The sequence below is a fragment of the Benincasa hispida genome, chromosome 7 (assembly GCF_027475165.1).
Source record: "Benincasa hispida cultivar pf3 chromosome 7, pf3_genome.v1.1, whole genome shotgun sequence".
Lineage (NCBI taxonomy): Eukaryota > Viridiplantae > Streptophyta > Magnoliopsida > Cucurbitales > Cucurbitaceae > Benincasa > Benincasa hispida.
In genome coordinates this window covers 44,655,398-44,667,053 of record NC_143484.1, presented here as the reverse complement: position 1 = coordinate 44,667,053, position 11,656 = coordinate 44,655,398, and the positions used below count along the sequence as shown (strand labels likewise).

At 33.6% G+C, this 11,656-nt stretch overlaps 1 protein-coding gene across 1 annotated transcript; it reads left to right on the top strand.

Moving 5' to 3' along the window:
* Positions 1-217: 217 nt before the first annotated feature.
* LOC120081485 (Pentatricopeptide repeat (PPR) superfamily protein) lies at positions 218-4,604 on the top strand. The gene is made up of 4 exons (XM_090315309.1): positions 218-3,704; positions 3,804-4,011; positions 4,121-4,246; positions 4,361-4,604. The coding sequence occupies exons 1-2, from the start codon at positions 639-641 to the stop codon at positions 3,882-3,884; spliced, it is 3,147 nt and encodes a 1,048-aa protein (XP_090171435.1). The 5' UTR covers positions 218-638; the 3' UTR covers positions 3,885-4,011; positions 4,121-4,246; positions 4,361-4,604.
* Positions 4,605-11,656: the final 7,052 nt, after the last annotated feature.

The window sequence follows — 11,656 nt, the reverse complement described above, 5'->3', positions numbered from 1 at the left end:
CGCCACGACTAAAGGGAAGATGAAGAAGGTGAAATTTTTTTTCTTTAGTACACGCTTCCCAAGTCCCAAAATAAGTACATATATAAATATTTTTTTTAAACCCTAAATAAATGTATATTTAGAAATATATTATTTGTACTTTAACCCTACCTCTCCCATAAAAATATATATAAATCTAATATATTTTTATTCTTCTTTTCCAATTCTAAAAAGGAAATCCCCAAAATTCTCAACACAACCCTAAAACTCCAAATCAAATCTTCAACACTCTTTAGAAACAAAAATCTATACCCAAAATAAAATCTCTTTTTTTTTTTTTTACCTTAAAAATTTTCGGGACATCACAGGGTGTTTCAGATCAATTTTAAAAATGTCAAAGGTTATGATCAACTCTCAATGCCAATCCCTCCTAAAGGTTGGAGGTTGAAACTTTGGGATTCTCTCTCTCAACTGTCAAGTCTAAATCCTCCCCGTTGAGCTCAATTAACATGGAGCTTCTGCAACATCCCCTGGGATTTTCATGATTCCCTCAACCCATCACTGAATCCTACGTTTTAAGCCATTACGAGTCAGTCTCACCTCTCTCTTTGCCTCAATCCCCAATTTCAGACGCTTGATTTTGACAAAAACCAGAGAACATGGCAAATGTTTTGTGCTTGATTCGGCAAATGGCTGCAAATACCCCTCCTCGCCGAATTCTTTGTAGTTCCCCTTCCCATTTTATGTTTTTCTCGATCGCTAACCCATCTGATCATAACGACGACACTGTTCGCGAATTTTCCACGATTTTGAAGCGTGAAGATTGGCGGATCCTTTTAAACAACGAGGAAAGTTTGAGGAAGCTAAACCCAGAAATCGTCTGCTCTGTTCTACGGAAGAACGAAATCGACGATTCTGTGCGGCTTCAAAATTTCTTCTATTGGTCGACTTCCAAAATGGGTACTCCACAAAACTTGCATTCTTATTCAATTCTTGCGATTCGTCTTTGTAATTCTGGGCTTTTCCTTCGTGCTGATAACATGTTTGAGAAATTGCTCGAGACCCGTAAGCCACCGTTGGAGATTTTGGATTCCTTGGTTAGGTGCTATAGAGAATGTGGTGGGTCTAACTTGACTGTTTTTGATATTTTGATTGATAACTTTAGGAAGTTGGGTTTCTTGAATGAGGCTTCTAGTGTTTTTATAGCTTCAATTAGTGGAGGGTTCTTTCCCAGCTTGATATGCTGTAATAGTTTGATGAGGGATTTGTTGAAGGGTAACATGACGGGGTTGTTTTGGAAGGTGTATGAAAGTATGGTGGAGGCTAAGATAGTCCCTGATGTTTATACATACACTAATGTGATCAATGCACATTGTAAAGTTGGTGATGTTATCAAGGGAAAGATGGTTCTTTCTGAGATGGAGGAGAAGGAATGTAAACCTAATTTGGTCACCTACAATGTTATTATTGGGGGTTTATGTAGGACCGGAGCTGTTGATGAAGCTTTAGAGGTAAAGAAGTTGATGACGGAGAAGGGGTTGGTTCCGGATGGCTATACTTATTCTTTACTCATTGATGGGTTTTTCAAACAGAAGAGATCAGAAGAAGCAAAATTGATATTCAAAAGTATGCTTAGTTCGGGTTTAAACCCTAATCATTTTACCTGCACTGCTTTGATTGATGGGTTCATGAAACAAGGGAATATTGAAGAGGCATTGAGGATCAAAGATGAGATGATTACTCATGGACTTAAGTTGAACATTGTAACTTATAATGCAGTGATCAGGGGCATTGCTAGGGCTGGTGAGATGGGGAAAGCAATGGCTCTTTTTAATGAGATGTTTCTGACTGGCATAGAACCAGATGCCGAGACCTACAACTCATTGATTGATGGATATTTGAAGTCTCACGATGTGGCTAAAGCGTATGAGCTACTAGCTGAGATGAAAGTAAGGAATTTGAAGCCAACGTCGTTCACTTATGGTGTGCTTATTAGTGGCCTTTGTCGTTCCAATGATCCACAAAAGGCCAATGAAGTTTTGGAGCAGATGATCAGGAACAGGGTGAAACCAAATGCTGTTATATATAATGCCTTGATTAAGGCTTATGTCCAAGAAAGTAGATATGAAGCTGCAATAGAATTACTAAAAAGGATGATTGAAAATGGGGTCCTGCCTGATTTGTTTTGCTACAATTGTCTTATAATTGGTCTTTGTAGAGCCAAAAAGGTGGAAGAAGCAAAAATGTTGCTTGTTGATATGGGTGAGAAAGGAATAAAACCTAATGCATATACTTATGGGGCTTTTATTAGTTCTTATAGTAAATCAGGTGAAATCCAAGTTGCAGAAAGGTATTTCAAAGACATGTTATCTTCTGGTATAGTGCCTAACAACATAATCTATACTGCTTTGATTAATGGGCATTGCAATGTTGGAAATACCGTAGAAGCTTTGTCAACTTTCAAATGCATGCTTGAGAAAGGGTTGATTCCCGACGTCCGAGCATATAGTGCACTCATTCATGCTCTCTCCAAGAATGGGAAAACCAAAGAAGCCATGGGGGTTTTCTCTGAATTCCTTAACAAGGGTTTGGTGCCTGACGTTTTTATATACAACTCTCTTATATTTGGCTTCTGCAAGAAAGGTGAGATTGAGATGGCATCCCAACTTTATGAAGAGATGCTTCTTAATAGAATTAATCCCAACATTGTAATATACAACACCTTAATTAATGGACTGTGCAAGCTTGGTGAGGTAAAGAAAGCTAGGGAACTTTTTGACAAAATTGAAGGAAAAGATTTGGTTCCCAATGTTGTGACTTATTCAACAATTGTAGATGGATATTGCAAATCTGGAAGCTTAACCGAGGCGTTTAAACTGTTCGATGAGATGGTATCGAAAGGAGTTTCTCCCGATGGTCACATCTACTGTATTCTCATTGACGGTTGTGGCAAGGAGGGAAATTTGGAGAAGGCACTTTCTTTATTTCACGAAGCCCTGCAGAAAAGTGTTGCTTCCCCTTCTGCTTTCAACTCTTTGATTGATGGTTTCTGCAAACATGGAAAAGTGATTGAAGCTAGAGAGTTGTTTGATGATATGGTAGATAAAAAAGTGATACCGAATAGTGTTATGTACACAATTCTGATCGATGCATACGGCAAAGCAGAAATGATAGAGGAAGCGGAGCAGCTTTTTCTAGATATGCAAACGAGAAATATCATACCGAATACTCTTACATGTACTTCACTTTTACTGAGTTATAACCGGATAGGAAACAGATTTAAGATGATTTCTTTGTTCAAGGATATGGAAGCTAGGGGAATTGCTTGTGATGCAATTGCATATGGTGTTATGGCTAGTACCTACTGCAAGGAAGGAAATTCTCTTGAAGCCTTGAAGCTGCTCGACAAAAGCTTGGTCGAGGGTATAAAGTTGGACAATGATGTGCTCGATGCATTAATATTTCACCTCTGCAAGGAAGAAAAAATATCTACAATACTAGAGTTACTCGATGAAATGGGAAAAGAAGAACTTTCTCTTAGCTGTACTACATGTAACGCTCTTTTACTTGGTTTTTACAATGCAGGTAATGAAGACGATGCTTCAAAGGTTCTTGGCATTATGCAAAGGTTGGGATGGGTTCCAGCCTCTTTAAGCTTAACTGATTTGATAAGTGCTGGTAGAAACGATACGATATCTGATAATTTCCCAAGTATTGCAATGCAAGTAGGGTCCGTGTAGTCCAATTACTGGAAACTATTCTGTCTGTTTTGAAGTGTTCTGATTTATGCCTCATTTGAGCAATAAAGCTGATGGCCTGAGCAGGATGCTAGTGAAGTTATACTCTCGTTTGGCTACCAGCTGAGACTGGGAAGCGCCAAGCGCCATTTTTGTTGTTTGCAATGATATGGAATCTGTTGCCGAAGTTTGGTCACCGAACTGGAATCTCTAACACCATAATGGAAGAGAGAGAATTGGCAAGCAATCCTTGAATTCTATGACCCTAGTTTTATCTTCAGGCCTTCTGCAACAGGTCCTCTTTCTTTGCCTCTCTAAATTTGCTGAGTTGAAATTTATGCTTTCATTTCATGTTTTCTTGCAATATTGATTGAAGTTCATATTATCCAATTTGGTTTGTAAAGCATGCAACAAGCCTACGATGAATGCTGCTACTTTAGTCCTGGGTGGTTTATCAAAGATGGCGGTATATGCAGCGTTATTCGGTTATTACTACAGATTTGTGCATCAATTCATGGAAAATGCCAATGGTATGCAGATACTTGCTCTTTATCAATTTCTTGCTATGATCTCCGGTTGCTTTATATCTTCTTTCATATCATTATTTCCCCCTTGAACTTAGATTTGAAAGGTTGTAATGTCAGGTTTGAGCCTTCTTAAGCTTGGATTTGCAATGTGGGTTGTTTTCTTCACTACAGACATGAGAAAATTGAACATTCTATATCCTCAAGCAGCGGTTAAAGATTTGAGGATTCAATATATATATATATATATATATATATATATATACACACACATATATATGTATGTATGTATATATGTATAATTTTAAGCTTGTATGATATGGATCCAAATTTTTGTTTGTATATAAAAGTGATTATTCATGAATTCCTGAACTTCACTAACACCTCGTCAATGTGCTCGATTTGATGGTGTAAAATGTTTTATACTAACTAATTTTATTGATTAATCGGGTCATTCCATTATGTGACCATTGAGTTGAGATATGGAGTATGATTAAGGATGTAAAAAGTTTTATTTTACAACCTTGAGAGAAGAAAAAAATTTAATATGATGGAGAGGGTTTTAGCCCAAATAACTTGATAAATCATGATACAATCAAATACCATGGTTTAAAAACATTATTCTAATATAAAAGCAAGTCATTTTACTTATCTTCCTCCACTAATCCACCAACATTAAAACTTTGTAGCACAAGTGAGAAAAAAAAGGTCTAAGAACCTGACATGAAAGGTTGAAATCTAACAAGATAAGCCAAAGATGTTTTTAATTTCATAGTTATATTTCCTTTTATTCCTTGGTGGGTTATTTTTTGATTCTGAGTCGGTTCAGATGGATGAATTTGAAGACTTATGTATGAAATGACTTTCTAAATATTTATAAATATCTTTTTAAATTCTTTAAAAGTCATTTCAAAACGATCTCTCTTATAACATTGGACTTGATACATTTTACCTTCATGGCAAATTTGACAAATACTAGAATATGTATTAGCAAATAATCATCCTACTTATAATCATACATCAATTATTCTAAATAATATGCCTGAGATTTACCTTTTTTTTTTTTTTTTTATTTCACATTCTTCTTGAATAAACTTTTCTTTTTGTTTCAGGTGGGAGGGAACAAGTGAACCAAAACTATATTCTTTTTAGATTAGGGACCGTTGCAAATATAGCAATCATACTAAAATATTAACAAATATAACACAATGTAAAATAATTTACAGATTTAGAAAAATTTAAATCGAACTTTTAGAGATAGGGTCTATCAGTGATAGGAGTTTATCAACAGTAGAGTCTATTAATGAAAGATTTTTCTATCGATTATAATAAACTTTTATCACTAATAGATTTACTTCTATTACTTATAACAAAATCTATCATCAATAGAAGTATATAATTGATAGACTATTATCAACGATAGGCTCTATCACTGATTAAGGTTTATGACTTATAGGCTTATATTATTTTAAATCTAATGACGATGGCCAATGATAGATTTCACATAGAAGAAATCTTTCACTTATATGGAAGGCTATTTATAGGCTTTTATTATGCACTTTTAAGTTTTAATTATATATAGTTTAGTTGCAGTTTAGTTGCTTCTAATTCTTATGGTTACTTTGAAAAAGATATTGCATCAATTTACTTTGAATATTTTGTTGAGTTATCAACGAAAGAGATTGAGAAAACAAAAGGTGGTAAGAAAGTGAGAAAATAGAGAGAGAAAAAGAAAAAGATGTTTGAAATTTATGAATAATAGAAGAGATAAAATATATGTTGGTTGTGCATTGTGATTGATTTATATTAGTCATATCAGTCTATCATTGATCGATCTAGGTTACAAATTAAACTATGTTAGTGATAAAATTCTAGCTATGAGAAAATATATAGTGATAGAAGCTAACATGAGCATAGTCCAATTAACATATGACATAAACTTTGAATTAAAAATAAATAAATAAAAGTTTGAATCTCATAATTATTGTGCTAAAAAACATAATGATCAACAAAATAACAAGGGATAGAGGGGAAAGGAACCTGTAAAGAAGAGAAAAATCAATGAAAACTATATATAACTAAAAAAAATAGAATATTGTACAAAATTGAGCATATAAGAGAATGAAAATGAAATTAAAAAAATTACAAAATTGAGAAGAAAAGTCCAATGTTAATCAAGAATAAGAAACAAGGTGAACAAAAACAACAGAACCGATTATTTGAAAAAAAAAAAAACTTCCAAGAGGTTTGAGAATAGATTTTCCCAATTGAAGGGATTTGAATCCGAGAAAGCATGTGATCGCGTTTTTGATTTCTTGAAATAATTAAAAATATAAAAATAAAGAGAAGGTTAGCACTATACGTTTGTCGATCCATAATTACAGTAAAATCTTCTCCTCAAACTGGTAGTCTTCTCCTTAAAGTCTTCATTTTCCATGAGATCTTCCTTGCTAAACTCTGGCAAGGATTCGATTTGTAGAAACCGCTCTAGAAAGATGAGAGGGAATAGGGAAGAAGATTTTTTAGAGAAAACTTCTCAAAAACTGGGAGAATTTTCTTGTAAGAGAATTCTCTATGTAATGATTGTAGAAGATTATGTCGTAGAGAGTAGAAATGCAGAAGTGATTTTCGTGAGGGCTCCTGTAACAACTCAAAATTTGAGGTAATTTTTTATTTAATTATTTGGGTGTTATTTTGAGTTTTGAGGCAAAATTGTTTACTTCAACTTAAGAGAATATTTGAAATTTTAGATATATTTGAGGTGGATCATGTCGGGAAAGTCCTAAAAACTCGTAGTTTGTAAACATTAAACATATTTTATTTATAATAAAGTTATTTTTCTATCAATAAAGGTGTTATTGAATTGCATCCTTTTATAAATCCAATAAACCAACCTATGGCTATAATATATGAATACTTAAATTTTATATAAGACATAAAAGAGGATCAAGCCAAAAAGGTCTATAAGTATATGGATAAGGTTGTGTACCTTATCCTAAGGACACTATGGATGTGGTCCTCTTTGTATATTGATACAAACGATGTGATCCAAATGTCGTTCATGTGAAGACATGCGAGTGAAGGCATCCTATATAAAATATATTTTCATAAGACTGGACTACGAAATAGTCACTTTTCTTTATAACAACTGTTTATTGTTAAAACTGACTATTTCAATTTGATGACCTAAGGTAACTCGATCTTAATCATGAGCTAACTACGAACTCCTGTTTATTCGAGATTATTCTTTAATCTACATAGGTGAGAGTGGTTTTGTAAGACGAAATTCACTCTTACCCGTTTTAGGATAGCACATAGGTTGTTCCTTTAAGTATTGACTCCTGGTCTTTAACAAAGGGACCCCACCCTCTCGTGACTAAGAGGGATTCGGTTTATTGGTAAGATCATAAACCAATTGTTCATTAGATGATAAGTGGAAACTTAAGGAGCAAGATGTATTACAGGGGTAAAACGATATTTTTGACTTAACTATTAATAAGAACAACCTGTGAAGAATCGACTTACTAATTATGGTTAAAACAAGTTGATAGAAATATATCTACAGTGAGGAGAGTGAAGTGACTCTTATACAAGAGCACCTATGGGCAGAAGCGGATCTTTCCAATTCATTGTGACAGAATTTATACATATGCATTCAAACATACAGATATGCATTGATAACACTAAATTACTGGCATGCTTAAAAGATAAAAACAAAAGACCGAGAGAACATACCAATTGAAGACTTTTCTTCACAAATTCCGGTCTCATCGTGAACGAACTCCTCTCGCTTTTTATAGTCCAGTAAGTAATCGCCCAGCAACACCATGGTCGTCTACATGAACAGCTTCGCACGAACAACAGGCAACGGGACGACACCACCACTCGAAGCCCTCAGTATTCTTGGGGTGAAAATTCAAAGGGTGGGCTTTGATGGGATTGGTAGAGAGGAGGAGGAAAGACTATCGTGTACAAAGATCAAGCAAGTGGGAGAAAAGGAAGACTATCGTATAGTCAGGTGCTTGATCATTTAGTGCGAGGTACATGATCGTGTAGTAAAAGCTAAGCAATCGTCTATACGATCGTTTAGTTACACGCAGGCGCTAAGCGATCGTCTATGAAAAGGTAAGCGATCGTTTAGATGAAGGGCTCGTGGGTGTGTGATTGTTTAGTAAGCGGGCACTATCGTATAGGCTCTCAAACACTAAGCGATAGAAGGCTTATCACACCGTGAGTGATTATGCGTGTCTCTCACGCAAAATAAAAACCATTTTCGTTTTATTCTTCAGTTACTAGAATTGAATTGAACTTACTAATGCACGAATTCGGAGAAAACGGTGGCCAATTATCTCATAACCATCCAATTAATAAAATAATAAATATAATCATATTATATTCATAACCTATAGTTTGATATCATATATCAACTATAGTGTTTTCTCCTCTACTTGATATAAATCATATTTATATCAATTTTCCTCCAAAATAATGTATCTCATACATTTAGTCAATCATATCATATATAATTAACCAGTTCAATTATATCATATATAATCGAACTCCCTCTTGTCAATTTGAACATTTCAAACTGACCCAAAAACTTATTCTCAACTTGTATCCAAGCTACCAAGGGGACCTTATGGCCCTATGGTTCGAAGCTCCAACGGTATGTGAATAGCTGACTAAGCTCTTTAGCCACGAGATCCACCATCCGTTAATTGCCAGGCATTCCACTAAAGACCGACAGCTGAACTCTTCTTACCACAGATATATTTCTATGTCCATGAGATATAACTAACATGAGTACAATAACCCTTCACAAATGCTCATAAGTACAGCTAGGCCAATTTATCGTTTTACCCCTATAGTTACATCTCGCTCCTTAAGTACCATTGATCCCTCTAATGAACAATACAACATAGTCCAACTATGTTTGAATACCTTTCGGGCCATGAGAAAGTGTGTGGCACCACATCGTTCAAGCCTAGAAATCAACCCTTAAGGGAGCTATCTATCTTCTTACCCCTACTTAGGGGAAGGAGTGAATTCCATCTTGTGTAGTTGAGTTCCTAACTCCCAAATCAGACGAATCCCCAAAATGGTAGGTTTGAGTCGGCGGCCTGGCCACTCGCACCCATGCAAATCAAAGGACCGCCCTCAATGGCTGGAGTTCCCAACTCACTTAGGATTGAAGTCATGTTACCTATGGTCATCCTAGTGAAGTGAAGTCTCTGTCATGAACGGTGTCATATAACGAGACGTTAACACTTCATGGTCAAGTCTTATACAAACTCTTTGTATAAGACGCCTTTGCTCACACGTCCCCTATACGAATGATCGGGATCAGACCACTGTAACAAGTCACAACACTTGTAACCGCATCCGTAGCGTTACCAAGATAAGGTTTTCCTTATATATCCATATACTACAGACCATTTTGGTTATCACTTAAGACATGATCCACTTGTATGTCATCACATACATGCTTAAGTTATATAAAGACAACATGGGATTTTAATTTATTGGTTTGTGGTAAATCAAATAAAACATCCAAATGAGCAAAATTAAGAAGTGAAGTAAATATCATATATTATACATCACAAGCATTCGTACAAACTACTTACAAACTACAGGACACGAGACTTTAGGGCATCAACCCTAACAGAGAGTGCAACTATTAAGCTATAGTGGTATGTCTCGGTAGTTAACTAATATTGATTAATTCGGTCTAAAAAATTTAGCCGTCATTGGAGCTCATGATCTGTAGGTCCATTAGGTCATTCTACTAACTCGTAAAATGATTAAACCTTAAAATAGAGTGTTGAGAGAAATTAGAATATTCAAACTCGATTTAAGGTTTGGATTATTATATTCGATATAATTGATTTTTAATTAACAAGTTAAACATAATGGTTTTAGATAGTTGATAATGTTTAAATATGATTTAAATATTTGATGAGGTATTTTATTAATTTAATATTTTGTGTTAAATTAATTAAATTGATTTAATTAATTTTTCATTTTTAATTTATTGAAATTTTGAATTTATGAAATTCAAAATTATGAAATTAATTGAATTAAAATTTTGATTTGTGAAATTGAGTTTGATAAATTTTATTTAATTAAAATTATTTTGAAAATCAGTTTTAATTTTAAATTTTAAATTCATTTTATGTTTTTAAAAGAGAAAAAATGGAAGATTAATTGAAAGAGGTAAAATCCAACTTTTTCCACTTTCAATTACACCTCATGCCACTTTAATCCAAAAGGAAATTGAAGTGGCTGTCACAATTGCAATATGATTTGCATGGATTAGTGGTATATATTGAATATTTGACTTCGTAGTGAAGGATTCATGCAAACTGAAAATCTAGAAAAAAAAAATCTATGGTTTTTTTCTACTCTCCAACTCTCAAAACCCACACCAATTCCCTCTCAATTTGAATTCCACCTCTCAATCTAATGTGTGGGATAGTAGAGAAGACTTTGATGGTGGTCTACTACTGAGATTGAAGAAGAAATCAAAGAGGATTCAAGCAATACGGAGGAATCTACAAAGGTTGTACACTTAAAACTCTATTTCTGTTTTCTTTTTAACATGCATACTAATTAGTTAAAATTGATGAAGTTAGAGTGCTTAGATCCTTAATTATTTCTGCTTGTTGAATGTTAACTCCATCAAATCAAATGATTTGGAGATAATTCAATTTAAATGGTTGAGAATAATGAATTTAGAAATTGAAATTTAATTTAAGAATTTGGATTCATTTCAATTTTTAATTCAATTTGGGAAATTGAATTAAATCAATTTTAGAATTGTTTATAAGTTGGATAAGATAATTAATTTAAATCAATTTTATGGGGTAATTGGTTTAAATTTATTTTCCAAAAGGGATTTGGGAGTTTATTCTTTTTTATAAAAGATTTGGGGATTCAATCTGATTTTGAAATTTTAATTTAATTTAAGGGGAAATTGAATTAATTTACTGGAGGAAAATTTAGGAAAAAAATTTGGGATTTTGGACTTAATTTAATTAGGATGAATAAATAAGGAGAATTTTAGAATTCAAGAGGGAAAAGAAATTTGAGAATTTAAGAGGGAAAAGGAAGAAAAAAAATTACATATATATGGTTAGGAATTCATAAAAAAAAAAAAAAATGGAAAAAAGAATTAATTAAACTCCCCACTAAAGATTTGGGGATTTAATTTGATTTTCAAATTTTAATTCGGGGAAATTGAATTAATTTATTGGAGGAAAATTTAGGAAAAAAATTATTTTGGGCTTGATTTAATTAGGATGAGTAAATAAGGAGAATTTTAGAATTCAAGAGGGAAAAGAAATTTGAGAATTTATGAGGGAAAAGGAAGAAAAAAAAATTATATATATATGGTTAGGAATTCATTTGAGTTCAAGT